The sequence below is a fragment of the Orcinus orca genome, chromosome 8 (genome assembly GCF_937001465.1).
Source record: "Orcinus orca chromosome 8, mOrcOrc1.1, whole genome shotgun sequence".
Taxonomy (NCBI): Eukaryota; Metazoa; Chordata; class Mammalia; order Artiodactyla; family Delphinidae; genus Orcinus; species Orcinus orca.
In genome coordinates this window covers 95607407-95622994 of record NC_064566.1, presented here as the reverse complement: position 1 = coordinate 95622994, position 15588 = coordinate 95607407, and the positions used below count along the sequence as shown (strand labels likewise).

Genomic DNA, 15588 nt, shown 5'->3' with positions numbered 1-15588 from the left:
TCATAAAATGCCAACTGTATTTGAATTCAGATTTACACCATTAAAGATGGCCCTTAGCTTTAATTTAGCAATTTCATGAAGAAAAATCCATTCACTGAGCTGTGTAGACTCAAACAATATATATAGAGCAAAAATTTCAGGATATCTCTGGAATCCACGCATGTTTCCAAATTTTGAAACGGTGTATTGCTGTCTAACATAGGTCACTTCCATCTCAATCTGCTTCTCTTGAAAACAAGACACAATTTTGGCTGGATAATTCAAGACACATCCTGATATTTGTTCTTTAAAAGCTGCCAGAAAGGGCTTCCCTGGTGGCGCAGTGGTTGAGAGTCCGCCCCAGTCCGGGAAGATCCCACATGCCGTGTAGCGGCCAGGCCCGTGAGCCATGGCCGCTGAGCCTGCGCATCCGGAGCCTGTGCTCTGCAATGGGAGAGGCCACAACAGTGAGAGGCCCGCGTACCGCAAAAAAAAAAAAAAGGCTGCCAGAAAATCTTAAAGCGTAATTCATACTCATCAAAAACTGTGGATCTCTTCTGAAAGTATAATTTGAATTAGGTTATGTTTTGCGTTCATTTTCTTAAATCCCTATTTCTGAAATGTGATCAGGCTCTTTGTCACTACTGAATATGTGATTGCATTGAGTTCTGGGCAGGTCACCCTAGAAACTGAGTACATCTTCCAGTCACCATCAGCTCAATTCACAGGTCTAGTAGGAATCTGAATACCTGCCCTCCCATCAACAATAGTTTCTTGTGAAATTTCAAGTTCAGTGTGTTTGGCCGTCTTGTCATATTGGTAAACAAACTGCTCCTCTGTGAACTATTAAGAGTTGTATTTCTTAGATCAGGGGAAGTAGCTTGATAAACCTTTGAGTTTTGAGGACCTATAATTTAGCATACCAATATATGCAAATTAACCAAACATCCATATTCTGCCACCCTTTCTAAATATTCCATTATTCTGTGACTAGCGCCGACAGGAGCATGGGGAAAATGCACAACTCCAAGCTGCCTAGCCAAAGGCAGGTGCCCTGAAGCCCCCTGTGATATAGGTTAGTCAGAATGGCAAGGCTGGAAGTGAGTGACCTGGATGATTATCTAGGCCACCCTTCATTTTAGAGATGAGGAAGTTAAGGTTCAGAAAGCAGAAGTGGACTTCTCAAGGTCACTTGCTGTGTCTGTGGTACACCCAGGTTTTCTGTTCCTGGTCCAGTGCTCTCTCTGACATCCTGCAGCAGCTTATCTGTTTCAAGTCCTGTGTAAGATCCCAGAAAACAGGAAACAGCGTGCTAGAGTTTCCTAGTATCCATAACTCCCTGAAATTTGCCCACATTTAGGAGTGAAAGACTTTTTATTATGATGAAACCCTTATAAGACTTCCCCCTCCCAATCCGTCTCTTCTGAGGCAACAGCTCACACTTATTCAGCACCGACTGTATGCCAGCCAAGTTCTAACCCACAACCAAATGATAGTTACTTTTATCACAGTCCCCACTTTACAGATGAGAAAAGTGAGGTGCTCTGTTTACATATCTTGCCCAAGGTCACAAAGATAATTAGTGGAGCTGGGACTCAAATCCAGGCAGTCTGGATCAAGAGGCTGTGCTCTGGACTCTCTAGAGCTCTCTAGAAGGAGCAGCCTGTTCAAGGAAGGGGAATGAAGATGCCCGTACTAGCCGATGGACTTTTTTTTTCTGATTGACGTTTTTGCTACAACTTCACCCTTCAAAGACGTTTGTTCTCCCATCCTCTCTCTACATGTCCCTTCCTCCCTGCAGGAACTTCGTAGACCCAATATATGTGTCACCGACCCCATCTCACCATCTGGGCCCTGTCTCTGATCCTCCCACTCCAACACCACAGCCTCGCTGCCCATTCGCCTGTCAAAGGATGACCGGTTGTCCAGTTTATAAACTCCAATTTGACTTTAATAAATTAAATTCCAGGCCATCACACAGCAATGGACATCATCATCTCCCACTATACAGAGGTGCAGCTCTGCTGTTGCTCCGTCATCACACACTCTGTAAATAAAGCCCCTAAAGCCATCTCTGGGGAAAGGCTTCCCATCAGGCTCCTGGCTCCCTCCTTCCAACAGAGCCACTGCTCACAGAGAAGGCATCAAGTACAAAAACGGTAACAAAGGGGGAGGGAGGGATGAGGAGCAGAAGGGGAGGCAGGGAGGTGGGGAGTACCTGCCCCCCATCCCGGGCACCGGCCCAGCTTTCTATGAGCTGTCAATGTCCTCAGAGGCAGACATTGGTGCTGGTCGGAGTGGGGACCTGAGGGAGGTGAGGGAGCCCCATCCGAAAGGGAATTGCCTACCCTCCTGGGATAGGGAAGAAGGGTCACCTGGGAGAGATGCCCTCTATTACCTGTTCACTGAGGGTCCGGGACCACACATATAAATAGAAAAGAGAATAAATAAGGGAGGAAGGATCAGCTGAGGAGCTGAGCACCCCAGGACTCCTCTGAGGGGCCAGTGCCAACAGCAGGCCAGCGGGTCCGAGGAACACCCACACGCACCAGGACAGAGCCTCCTCTTTCTCCGGACCACCCGCTCCCTCCTCTGTGTCCTCAGCAACGGGTGTCCACCTCTCACACACTTCCCATTGCAAGTCCCCTTCCAACTAGCCCCAGAGCCCAGGGTGGACAGGGCTTCCTGGAACCCAGAGGGCTTCCCTGGCCCAGGCTACCGGGAATCCAGGAAGGGGAATGGAAGGGAATGTGGGGAAGGGGCTGAGAGGATGCCTGCCCTCTCCTAGCTCAGGAGGTGAGCAGGGCCCTCAGAGCTGGGGGCTGGGGTTGCCATTGGCCTTAGGTTTGGATTTGAAGGAAAAGCGCTTGATAAGACGGCGAGAAAAGCTGCCAGCCTTCTTTCGGACGCTCGGTGTGGCCGTCGCGTTGGAGAGGTCATCGTGTGATTGGCTCAGACCAGCTTCCTTCTGACGAGGCCTCCGGCGGAAGATGAGCTTAGTGCCACTGCGCAGGAAGCTCACTGTGAGGGGAGAGGGGAGGCTGAGGCGGAGAGAGGGGTTCCACGGGGTGGGGTGAGGAGGGGAGCAGAGAAAGGACAAGCATGAAGGGGTCCAAGAAGCAGAACAGAACAAACATGCCCTTTATCCTTCCTGAGGAAAACATGGTGATGCTCCTGACCACCGCCCCTGAGGTGGAATGTCACGGGGCTGGCTGCTCCGTGAGGACAGATTGATGATTGGGCCTCTTTACTATGGAAAGACAAAGGCGGGGCAAAGGGTGTTCCTAAAAGCCATGAAGGGACAAAGTGGGTTGACGCTGACTTGCTGACCAAATTCCAGGATGTGAGCAGGAAGCAGTGTGTCTGGAAAACTTCAAAGAGGTAAATTCAGGACGAATATAATGAGAAGGGTGTTTACACGGCAGGCTTCGGACTTAGGACTCTCATTATCCCAAGAAGTGATGCAGGCTTAAATCATAAATAGTTATAAATACTCGTGAGTGATAGACTCACTGGCAGAGGGATGTGGACGTCTGGGGGCAAGCCCTTGAACCTGAGAAATTAGAAATACCACAGCTGTGCACAGACGGTGTCACTGCTAGAGGGGTACTCCTAGGGTTGCCTGGGGTAGGAATTCTTACACGCATAGGGGAGAGAGTTAAGAATGAAAGGAAAGGGTGGTGGGCGAGAATAAGGGAAGGAGGATATGCGCTTAGATCCAGGAAGAAAGAAAAAAGGGAGGTAAAAGGAAATATTTTTACATCTCTTCTTATCACCCAAGCCTGTTAGATCCAAGCCAAGACTCAAGACATCAAGTTCCCGCCTCTCTACTCAAGCTTGGCTGAAACAGGCTGGGAACTCTGGGATCCCTTAGGGGAGGAAGGAGGAGATTGGCCCGAGGCTCCTATGTCCCTTAGTGTCCAGTGGGACCCAGGTGATGATACTGGGTATAAAGAAGGGGGGGCTGCCAATATCTCCCCACCTTTGTGATCCTTGAGGCTGCGGGTTTCCAGCGCACCAGTAGACCCTGTTTCCGACTCAACGTCATCCACAGAGGGCCTCTCAGAAATGTCCGAACGTGTTGTCTCATCTGCTTCCTGGACACTCGTGGGACTGGAGAGGGCATCTAGGGGTCCTGGGGACATGGCTGGTGGGTCTGAGGGAGGTGAAGAGGGACCTCCACTGGGCCCTGCATCATCCTGCATTGAGGCTTCCAGGGATGCCGCATAGCCCAGGGATAGTGCCAACTCGTCCTGGGCAATGGGCACCTGGCAGGAGGGACAAGTTTTAATGGGCAGGAGTGACCAATGAGGGTTCTCTCCCTAGCCCAGCTCCTCTCCCCAGAGCCCCGTTACCTTGGAAACCCCGGAGATGATGAGTGTGCTACGCTTGGTGGGTGTCTTCTTGGCTGCCCGCCCGCTGGGCTCAGTCAGCTGGCGAATGGCTGTCTCTGCTACAGGGTCCAAGCCGTTGGAAAGGTGGCTCTCCCCTGCTGGAGGATGGATACAGGGCATGGCTAGCCTGACTCCTCCCCAGCTCCTTCTTGGACCTGAACTCCTGTGCCCCACCCAAAATGGTTTTTGACTCTGGGGCCCGGGTGCCAACCACCACTCACACTTCCCGATTCCCTACTCACGGCTGCTGCTGTGGGAGGTACTGCTGGGGCCACCGCTCTCGCTCAGCACAGTTGTTGTCTTCTCAGTCACCTCCACCTTGGACGGGGAGCGGGAGGGGGAGTCTGGTGGGTGGGGGAGGGTCAGTGAGCTGGGAGCTGCTTTAGAGTGGCCCCCACCCCCTACCGTCTTTATTGAGATGCAGACTTTGGTTGACTCAGAGGGTAGGGATGACTAAGGGATGATTAATCACAGGAGTGACTAAGAAGATGCCATGGGGACAAAAAGACACCACAGGAACCAATGGGAGCGTGGGAAAGTGCCATGGGGCCCACCAAGGGCTCGGAGAGATGCCATGAAAATGTTGAGTGTGCAGAGATGGCAAAGGGGCCCAGTGGAGGTAGGGGGAATTCCATGGGACCCCTAGGGATGGAAGAAATGTCATGGAGGGCCCCTGGGAGTGGGAGAGTTGCCAGGGAGGCCACTGGGTTTGTTGGAGGGTCCCACAGGGTGCTGGAGGTTGAGGGGCGAGGGAGGGGCAATTGGGCAGCTGGGGCTGGGAAAAGGGAAGGGGAGACACATGTGAAAAGACAGAGGGGGAAAAAAAAAAAGACAGAAGGGAACTTGGGGAGGTGGAAGTGTGAGAATACTGTAGGAGGGGCTGGTAGATCCAGGATTGAAGAGGGAGAGGACTAGTTAGAGAAATGGAGGGATGCAAGGGAAAGTTTGAGAGAGTCAAAGACAATGAGGAAGATGTGGTCGGAAAACAGGGAGAGCCGGAATTAGGGCTTTCCTTGCCCTTTCCCTGTCCAGCCACGGATCTGCAGTCTGGGGCCCCTGGCTAGAGCTGGGCTCCCAGGCTCCTCCTCTTTACCTAATTTGCCATCTACCCGGGGCCGGGACTGGACGGTGGTGACTGTGGTGACAATGGTGCCATCGGGCATGATGGTCCGGTCAAGCTCAATCTTCTTGGTAGGTGTGATGCTGGGGCGTGGAGTGGAGGGGGTGGGAGTGCCCAGGTTCCGGGGGGAGCCCTCCTCATACTGAAGCTGCCGAGGGGTGGAAGTGGAAAGAGGCAGGGCCTCAGAGACTTGTCTTCCCCCCACCCCCGTGTCCTCCCACCTCCCCCCAGGGGCCAGCTTCTCACCTCTACTGCCATGGTGGCTGCCTGCCCCAGTGCTTTACCTGGCCCAGGGGTGAGTGGGCACACCTGTCTTCGGGACAGTGGTCTGGAAGGGGAGGCCACAGACATTGTGGCCTGGCCCAGGAATTCAGCTGGGGAAAGGGGTGGCACTGTGAGCTGGGGCCATGACCAGGCCCTGCTCAGCACCCACCCAGAGGTGCTCCTTCCTGCCCCATACTCACTGTCTCCACAGCTGCTACTCCTCAGCACTTTGAGGATCAGCTCCCGGCTCTGGGGTCCCAGATCCCTGTGGCCAAGAAGAGGTGGGGCAGGGAGGGGGGAGATTAGCAAACTGAATCCACCCTTGAGTCGATCACAGGCCAGAAGCAGACAGAGATGGAGGTAAATAAGATAGAACAAGTGCTGCAATCATCCTCCAAATATGGTCTCTTCCCAAGAGAGTGGGATGGGGCTGAGCAGGGACCATACTACTCAGCCAGGCATTCAAATCCTCCATGCTCCTGCCCCATCCTGCCTTCGCGGTCTCCCTCTATGGCAAATCACCCTCTTTTTCCTTTACTCAAGCTGTCCCCTCTGCCATGAACACTTCTCTCTAACACTCTGTTAAAATCCTACTCTTGGGCTTCCCTGGTGGCACAGTGGTTGGAAGTCCGCCTGCCGATGCAGGGGACGCGGGTTCGTGCCCCGGTCTGGAAGGATCCCACATGCCGCGGAGCGGCTGGGCCCGTGAGCCATGGCCGCTGAGCCTGCGCGTCCAGAGCCTGTGCTCCGCAACGGGAGAGGCCACACAGTGAGAGGCCCGCGTACCGCAAAAATAAAAAATAAAAAAAATCCTACTCTTGCTCGAAGGTGTGATTTAAATGCCACCTCCTCCATGAAGCCCACTCTGATCCTTAACCTATGGGAATTAAGCTCCCCCATCTAAGCACTTCCACGGCACTTTGTGTAAACCTGGACTGGAGCACTTATACCATCTTCTTTACGTACACCTGTCTCTGCTTCTAGCCTGCGATCAACTCAGGGCGGGGGTGTATCTTGGTTATATCTGGACTAGGCCAGGCCCTGGCAGACAGTAGAGGCTCACACCAAGGTTTACTGAAAACAAAGCTGATTCATGCCAGGGCTCTGCTGGAAGGCTCTGATCCCCAGTCCAGCTGTGGGAGCAAGGGTGGGGGCTGGGGAGTCACTCCTTACAGTGCCAGGTCCTCGCTCCACTCCACCTCGGGCCCAGCCCTCATGGGCTTGGTCCACTTCTGTTGCATGGGGTCGTCGAGCTCAGCTACACAGCACACTTCCCCAGTGCCTGTGGGGGACCGGAAATTTGAAAACTCTCAGTTCCAAGCTGAGAGGCCACGCCCTTGGCAGGGGCGCCGGGAGCACCTGCAACCATAGCCTCGGCAGTCCCCCAGAAGATTCTGGCTCTCACCTTCCAGCTCACGTCCCAGGTGAGATGCTCGAAGCTGCCTTAGGAATAACCGGGTAGGTCTGGGGATGGCTGGCTGGGCTTGGGGCACCATAGGTGGCTTCTCACTGGGTACCTAAGAGCAGAAGGAGGTAAAAAGAGCAAGAATCCCGACACAGTACCCTGGGGACAGTATGCACGCAAACTATCTGCTTTGAGCACCTACTCACCAGGCCCCCAGGGGCAGAGCAGGCCCTGAGGTTGACCATCATAGCTGGCTGGGTGCTGACTATGGAATCCTCGATCAGCTCCTCGATAGTGGAGAGCTCTACTTGCTCCTCACCTCTCTGCAGGGCGGAGAACAAGGAGGTGAGGCCCCCCAGCTCCGCCTCCCCCTCCCTGTTCTGCCGCTTCTCTCCCAGCCCTGCCCCCTTACCTCCCTGTTCTGCAGCTTGGGAAGCACTGTCAGCCTGAGATCTGGGCGATCCGTGAAGGCCCAGGATACAAGCAGGCCCTCGCCAGGGATTTCCTCCAGGTTGACTTCCAACTGGGGACAGGGGACAAAGGGACTGGGTTGACTTGCCCCACTCCTCCAACTACTCCCAACCCCACCCCCCAGGACCCTCCCTTCCCAAATTCTGTCTTAGAGAGGAACCAAACTGAAAAGGCTGAGGCAACTGAACCGCCCGCCCCCTCCCCAACTCAGTTTCCCACATCCTCCTCCACCTGTGTTGGTGGCAGTGTCAGAGTGACGTGGTAGGTCTCCATGGAGACGGCAGCGGGGGACTGCTGGGTCACAGAGACTGGAAACATCACCTCCTCAGCACAGAGCTGGCAATGCAGCACCTGAGACAGGCGAGGCACGGAGGCAAGGAGGGTCACACACGGAGGAAGAGTGCTCAACTTGGCCCTGCCCTGTCCTGCCCGACAACGGGTCAGCAGACCCCTCTCCACTTCGGTTTTCCTTGGGAATCACCTTTTGGGGGTCATAAGCCCATAAAAGAATGATAAAAGCCAAAGACTCCTCTCTCCAGGAAAATGCAAATATGCACACATGTACTACAGTTTGCAGGTAACTTTAGTGGGATTTTCAGACCTCCTGAAGCCAATCCTGGGATCCCTAAGGCATTCAAAGACTTCAGGTTAAGAACGCTCAGACTAAAGGGAACTCAGGATCAGCCCCCACTCCAGCCCTAAAAGAAGACAGTGCCCATCAGACCCTTACCATGGTGTGCTCTGATTGGTCTGTGCAGGTCACATGACTGATGCTGGCTTTGGGTGGGAGTTGGGGCACCTCCTCAAAGGCGATTTGGATGGAGCTCTGAGGGAGTAACGTGGGCATAGGATCAGGTCTCTGGCGCTGCCCCCCACAGGGCTGGCCTACTCAGTTGCTGGCTAGGCCCTGGCACTGCGGAGGCCTCAGCTGCAGGCTGGCTTCTGGCCCCTCCTTGGCTCAGGGCTTTAGGACAGCAAGTGTTCCCCTTGAAGCCCGCCTTTCCAGGGCCTGCAGCTGCTAGGGAGAGCTGGGAAGCTAGACCGCCTCAGAGACCACATCACCTTGAGCTGAAGACCCTAGACTTGTCCTGGAATGCCAGGAGCCTCCCTCTTCTCCCCCACCTTCCTCTTCATCCCCGCCCTACCCCGGAAGAAAGTTGTGCATAGAAAAAAAATAATAAAGGTGTTGGTGCCACCTGTATATCGTAGCTGGGCAGAGACACAGCTGAGCTAAGGATGAAAGCAGTAGGGCCCCTTATTCAAGACAAGAGCTAAACCTTCTTCCAGATAAATAGGATGTAGAGGCATAAGAGTATGACTCTATCCATATTCTTGGAGATGAAGACTAGCTCAGCCTGGCCTTGGGGAACTTTACCACAGGAACTGGGAAGAAAAGCAAGCTCAGAGGGCTCAAGGGCCAGATACTTGGCTAATTCCTCAAGGCAGACAGCAGGATGGCTTTAGGGAGCAGAAAGCTGCTTAGCTTAGGTGTTGTAAGAGCTTCCTAATTCTTCCACAGCAGCGGAAGCCAACTGCTGCAGCCCCATCCAGAGAGCAGGACGGGAAGAACTGAGGAGGGGGCACAGACAGCTGGCAGCTCCTCCTAGGGTCTTGGGATGGGAGGAAACAAATCCACAGGGCTCATTTGCCTGGCAAACCAGGGAAAGCCAACTTCTCTGCCACTGTAGCGGTCTTGTTCAAAAGCCAGGCCAAGGGAGATGGATGCTGGGAACGCCAGTCTCCCCACCCCCTGCAAGGGAGGCTAATGTCCAGCTGAGTCAGCTGTCCTGGGGAGTCAGTCCTGACCCGGGGACAAGGTACAGGGAGAGCTGGGTGGAGGGTTGAGTTCACGGCATAGACTGACAGATGCCATCTGGCTTTCAGGTCAGCTGAGCAGAGGAAGCAGAGCAATTTCTTGCGTGGCCACTTCTGTTTCCAGGCATCTGGGGAGCTAGTGGAGTAAAACCCTCAGACTAGTGGTGGCTGGAAATGGAGAACCCTCTGAGCCAGGGGCTAATAGACCGCGAGGGCCAAGATGAGTGTGGACCCCAAGAGAGGGAGGTCTCCACCTCCCACCCCACCTCAGTCTTATGACCACGCTTCCTGCCCCACTTCCTGGGAGGCCAGCTGCCCATGGTGCAATGGGAGGAAGTAGGCTGGGTTAGTCTGTGACTGACCCTCAAGGGGCAGCTCTAGGCTCATCTACTGGGCGGGGCATGGAATGTCAATCTCCTTTCCACCTGAATACCTTTCCCTAAACACAGACACTGCAGGGAGCATGGAGAAGGACGCGTTAGACTGCAGCAGTGAAATTACTGAGGGATGGGGTAGGGGGGAATTCAGGCTCCCCGGAGACCTGCCTGATCACACCAGGGATCTGGGGCATGAAGTGCTGACTGGGTGTGATGGCATGAGGACCAGGCAAATTCCTTCCACAGGTGCACATGTCTCCCTTCTAACCCCCAGCAGCACCACCCACCCACCCAAGCCACACACACAACCAGCACCCAGGCTGGGAGGAAGTGCCCTGGGGCACAGGGATTAGCGTTGCTATGAGAACAGCAAGTTGTGCACTGGTCTGGAGCCAGAGAGTACCTAGACCGCAAGAATAGAGGATTTGGGACACAGCCGGATTTCTACAACCTCCAGCCTCACTTGCACCCTTTTCTCTGATCCCAGAGGAAAAGAGAGGCCATAGGGTTCCCCAGTTGCTCCCCACCCCCATACGTGCCTCCTGGCCTGAGCAGTCCCTCCTCTAGAAGAAAAGGCTGAGTGACGGGACCACCTAGGTCCTCCTGTCCAACTCACCCCATCCCTGCAGGCCTGCTCGTTCAACGCTCGTACCCAAGCCCGCTGCCAGTTCTCCCGGAAAGACTTGAAGGCGAAGAGCGACGCCAGGAGGCCCCTGACGCCTGGCTCCTCAGGGGCGCCGGCCCGAGTCGCCCGCAGCCTCAGCAGCGAGCGCCAAGTGCCCAGCTCCCGCAGGGAGCCGGCGGGCTCGGCAGCTAAGGCGGGTCCCGGGCCCCGGCCCCCGCGGGCCCGCGCCAGCCACAAGCCCCGGGCATACTGCAGCAGCCAGCCCAACACCGTAAGCAGCGAGGCGGCGAAGAGGACCAGCAGGGCCGCCCAGCCCACGTCCCGCTGCCCCCAGTCTGGATCCATGCTCCGCGCGGGCTCAGGTCCCGGTTCCGGCTCGGGCTCAGCCGCTGCCCCGGGGGAGCATGGCCCGGGCGGGCCGCGGGGCGGGGGCGGGCTCCCCCGGGGCTGGGCGCGCGGGATCGGGGGCTCTCCGGGGCTGGGTGCCCGGGACTAGTGGGTGCCACAGATCGAGGAGAGGAGGTTCCTGGGGGATCGCGACGCCGGGGTCCCTCTCTCCGGAGTCCGGGGCCCTCCTCAGTTGGTCCGGCAGTCCAACCCGCGTTAGTCGCCGGCCAGCGCCCGACTCCTCCCACGGCGGGGGCCCCACCGGACCCGGGCGGGGACTCGTCTGCGGGGACTCTGGGGCTCGCAGGCAGGCACCGGCTCCGGGAGGGCTGCGTGCGCAGAGCTGACACTGACAACACGGCCGGCCCCCCCGCCCCCATCCGGCCTTAAAGGAGCCGCACCCGCGGCGGGCGGGGCTTAGTGAGCCCGGCGTTCCAGCGCTAGAAGAGGGTGGGAGGAGGAGCGGAGAGCGGAGGAGGTTCTAGGGTTGGAAATAGGCGGGATCTTTAACTACCCCGCCCCATCCTGGAATCGGGGGTACTCCTGCTCCCCCGAGCTCAAGGCGAGAGTAAGCAAGAGTAATTTCACTCACCTGAGATGACGCCTTTGCTCTCCCTTACGTTCCTTAGCTTTCCATAGTTTGGACGCCTGTGGGGTTAAAAAGGAGGTGACCCCTGTGGATAGCATCAACCCCTTATCCCAACACTCCCAGGCTCAGCAGCTTCTTGGTTCCTATGTCCTGGCGGAAGCTAGGCCCTAGGTATTTAGCTGCAGAGCATCCCTCCTAGATAGAAGTGACTGGCAGAGGTCCAGCCGATACCAACGCGAGAGGAGCCAGAACCTGAACCTGGTAGAGGTTGAGAATAGAACATGGAACATTGAATCCCCTCCTCCACCCCTATCCTCTTCCCTCTGGAGCCAGGACCAAGGGACACCCTATTAACCTCCTTGCTCGTGTGGGTTTATTCTGGAGGTATTTCCAAAGCCTGGGGCTGCTTCTGTTTTTAAAAATAATTTATTTCCATAGTAACAGCTCCTGCCTATGGAGCACGTGTAGAGGGGGTGGCAACGAGGAGGGAGCTGGCAATGCAGCACTGGACTATCAGTAGATTCAGCCAGAAGACCCTGCCATCCAAATATGTGATATCCCAGCAAGCACCCCAAAAATTATGTTATAGGTACACTCTGGCCTCAGGATCCATCCCTTTTCCTAGATTTAAGGGAATGGATTCCATCCCTATAGGACAGAGGCTTGTCACTGCTTTCTGGAGGCAGGGGAAGGAAAATCCTACAAAAGGATTCAAAGGAATCCCCATTCCCTAAGAGGCCCTTTTTCTCCACATACATATGGCAGGCCTTCCTTAGAGAGGTAAACAGAGAGGCGTTAAGTATCTCTCTCCCAAATCCAGTCGTTAGTCTGAGCAGATGGGAGTAAACAATGTCTTCTAAAGTGCGGGGTTGCAGAGCTAAGCAGAGCCTGGCAGGTCAGTGACAGGGTGCCTGAGCCACAGGAGGTGGTAGGAAAGCTTGGGGCATCCCCAGATTTCACTCTAAGGAATGGGGTAGGGTGATGGGGTAACCTTGCTGTGACCCTGCCCATGCATTATCACTGGACCTCCAAAACCACAGAAGATTCCTAGAGTGTGGATTTTTAATCTTGAGGGGAGAAGAAATGAAGGGAGGAGAGAACTCAGGGACACAGAAGGAAGCTGTCAGTGGGCAGAGCAGCTAGGGCTAGGGGAGCAGGTTATGTGGAAAGTCGTCCAGGTACAGTTTCACTGTGAAGACCTTCTTCCCCCAAGAACCCTTTTCAGGGTTCTTCAGAGTTCATCTCAGGTCTCTGAATTGTTGGGTTTACTTCAACTCCTCCACTGAGCAATTGGTCCTGTGCTGCCAGATACTGCTTCACAATTCAGTCTTATATTAGTCTCTCTACTTAGTCCTCCCAATCTTCCATCCACTTGTTACTAGACCTCTTGTGCTTATTTCATTGTGCCTTATAGCCTAGCTGGTTGTTTATATGTCTGTTTTTCCCACTCACCAGAAAGCTGCTTAAGAGTGGAGACCCTGTCTTACTCATCTCTCTTCCCTCATATTGACTCAAGGTGCTTTAATATGATGAAGTAGACTCCCTGGGGAAAACAATTGCATTTATATAACTTTGTGTCCCCACAGTACTTAAAATTTTCCCATGCACATAGTAGGGGTTAGCAAATTCTTTGTAATTTTAAGAAGTCTAACAGAAAATATTCCAATATACATGTAAACACTGAGAATTCCTATATTGTTTCCATCTTTTGAAAACCCATTCATGTCATCCAAGTGGAATGGGAGATCTTGGGGCTTGCTATCAGCTAACAACTTTTGATAAACTGACAGGAGAGAGGTGGGAAGAAATGGTAAAAGAGTAACTCAGCTGCTTCTGAAGAGCCACAGATATGGTCCTGCAAGTGTCATAGATCCAGACTCTCCAAAGCTGTCTCATACGGACTTTTTCAGCACTGTGAAACATTTCTGGGACAGTCTTTGTCAGGCAATCAGCCTTAATAGTGCATTAGCTTTGCTTACTGGGAGGCACTCAGAGCTCCCCAGTAGGAGATGCGCATCTCAGACCTTGTCTACTCAGCCCAAGAAACCAGCTGAAACTCACCTGATCCATGGGTCCTAGGACCAGCTTCAGCATTTAGGCAAATGCTTTGAACTTGTACCAGGACAGGCACAAAATTTCAAGTGTGGCCAAGTCATGTGTGTGTTTGTTTCTCCTGGTGAGTCTGATAATCAACTGGGCATTTACCATCATGGGAACAAAAATATTCAGATTATATGACAAGTATCCAAGTAACCATGTTCTGATGGTAACATGTATGCATGGATGATGAATCTCCAGTGTCTTGTTTTTGAACAAGTATCCCCTACCCTCTTCCAGGGGGGTGCGTGGGGGAGGGCTAACAATCTCTGGAGAAGAAAGAGACAAAGGTGCCCAATGCCAAGCTGGGAAGGAAGAGTTATTAGGATTGGCCTCCTAATAAAACAGGAAGCAGTTACGGACTGTCCCTCAGACCTCCAGGGAGTCTCAGCCTGCTCCTGAGCAACAAGATAACTGAATGCTGCCTCCTCTGGGGCTCCGACAAGCTCCTCCTTTCCACCTGCTCCTGGCGTCTCACCTTCCCTGTTTGGAAGGCCCTTCCACTCTTGCCACCTACTGAAATCCTTAGAGACACTACTCTTCCTCAAGGACCTCTCACTTCCCCTGGTCACAACTAATTGCTCTCTCCATGTGCTCCTATTGCCCTCTGTACCTCTTTCAGATCCAGACTCATTATGTGTGATGATGCCTTGTATACAGATATCTGTGTGTCCTTAGCCCCATAGGAACACACTGTGGAACAGAAAACACTTTGCCTCTAGGGAATTTCCAGTCTAAGAGGCACAGATGCACACTCATGCACCCGTGTGCAGGTACACACACACACACACACACACACACACACAGAAAAACAATACCAGTGGGATAATAAGTACTGAAAATTTGGAGGAATACTACTATCAAGTAATTACTGGGATTACTTTATATACATGGTTTGAGTTGTTAATTAGAGCCACCTTCGAGTAGAAAGGACATTTCACATCTGGTTTTGAGAGACAGGAGGGCCTATTTTTGGCCTAAAAGGAGTCAACCTGACCCTGACTCCTTATTCAAGAGTGAACAAAATGTCAGCATACTTCAGTCGTCTCCCGCACTTCCTGGTGATGAGTTCTTCTCTGAGGACTAGAAATCATTTGCCACCTTAGAGCTTGTGTGTCTGTGAAAGAGAATGAGATGCTGGTGAACTGTTATTTGTAAGGAAACAGATGCCAAGCAAAAGGCACCCAACCTGGAGAAGAACCTGCCTGGGAATTCCTCAGACTTACTGGAAGCCAGCCACTTGTGGGTCTGGTTCTCCTACTTAGCTCTTTCCAAAGCCTCAGCCTCACCTCCTCCGACTGGGAGCCTGGCACAGTGCAATGATCCAGGACCAAGGAAAGTCTAGAACGGGGTTAAATCCAAGACCTGAGAGCATGAGGGTACTCCCAGCCCCTACAGTGCTGAAGTATCCCTCAGTGTTGCCCGGCAACTAACTGCTACTGCGGGGGCAGAAGGCGGGTGGGATGATGAAGGAAAAGTACCTGGCTCAATGACACGGAAAAACATGAAGTGGGAGGGGCTTTTCAAGTGTCCGCTCTTTACATTTTACATCATCTTCCAAATTGTAGCTGTGTTTCGGGGAACTGAGTTGTGTTAACCTTGGCTTCCATCCCAACGCTGACTATGTTGGCGACAGGTTTTCTACACTGAGCAGGTGCTGCTCCACATCCTCATCCCGCCTGCCCTCCCCCTTGCTTCCAGTAGCCATCTTCCAGTCTCCAGAGGCGTCCCAGAGTAAACGCGGGGCACTGGCCCTTTAAACGCGACCCGCGAAGGCCGACGGAGCTAAACCTGACGTGGAACGAAGAGTAAGCGGCGTCAGACACGTGGTACAAGGAGGCGCTCATCTTGGAACCGGGCAAGGAGTTTTTCCGCTTTGGGCTGTACATCTTTAATGTGATGTTAGGAAACTATCCGCCTTTGTTTGTCCTTCTTTAATTGCTTTTCCAATCCCCTCTTGATGATTCAACTCTCGAATAAAGGGTGTAGTTTAAAATCACACTTCTGTCCCTACTCTTATGCCCATATTAAAAATGGCCGCCGCCTTCCACAACGACAGTTGCTC

General features: G+C 53.6%; 1 protein-coding gene across 7 annotated transcripts; it reads right to left on the bottom strand.

Annotated features, from left to right (window-relative positions):
- Positions 1-1912: 1912 nt before the first annotated feature.
- Positions 1913-15256, bottom strand: C2CD2L (C2CD2 like). Of its 7 annotated transcripts, none has more exons than XM_033434423.2 (17): positions 15122-15256; positions 14561-14640; positions 11430-11485; positions 10442-11166; positions 8364-8459; positions 7865-7984; positions 7575-7685; positions 7369-7485; positions 7163-7274; positions 6931-7039; positions 5958-6022; positions 5740-5885; positions 5467-5641; positions 4616-4717; positions 4335-4471; positions 3962-4247; positions 1913-3000 (listed from the first exon to the last, which is right to left on the bottom strand). In XM_033434423.2, exons 4-17 carry the CDS (start codon positions 10793-10795, stop codon positions 2789-2791), a joined length of 2142 nt encoding a protein of 713 aa, XP_033290314.1. In that variant the 5' UTR covers positions 10796-11166; positions 11430-11485; positions 14561-14640; positions 15122-15256; the 3' UTR covers positions 1913-2788. The 7 variants fall into 7 exon arrangements, with proteins under 7 accessions (XP_033290314.1, XP_033290315.1, XP_033290317.1 ...); XM_033434424.2 differs by lacking the exon at positions 15122-15256 and adding an exon at positions 14750-14862; XM_033434426.2 differs by lacking the exons at positions 14561-14640; positions 15122-15256 and having other exon boundaries at positions 4335-4468.
- Between the last annotated feature and the right edge of the window lie 332 nt (positions 15257-15588).

What these genes read in the sequence shown, in the direction of transcription:
- C2CD2L (XM_033434423.2), bottom strand. Translation starts at nt 10,795, where the DNA reads ATGGATCCAGACTGGGGGCAGCGGGACGTGGGCTGGGCGGCCCTGCTG. An exon ending in CCAAGCTGCAGAACAGGGAG is followed by an intron (nt 7,486 to 7,574) that starts GTAAGGGGGCAG and finishes TCCGCCCTGCAG; the next exon opens with AGAGGTGAGGAGCAAGTAGA. An exon ending in GAGTAGCAGCTGTGGAGACA is followed by an intron (nt 5,886 to 5,957) that starts GTGAGTATGGGG and finishes CCCAGCTCACAG; the next exon opens with TGCCACCCCTTTCCCCAGCT.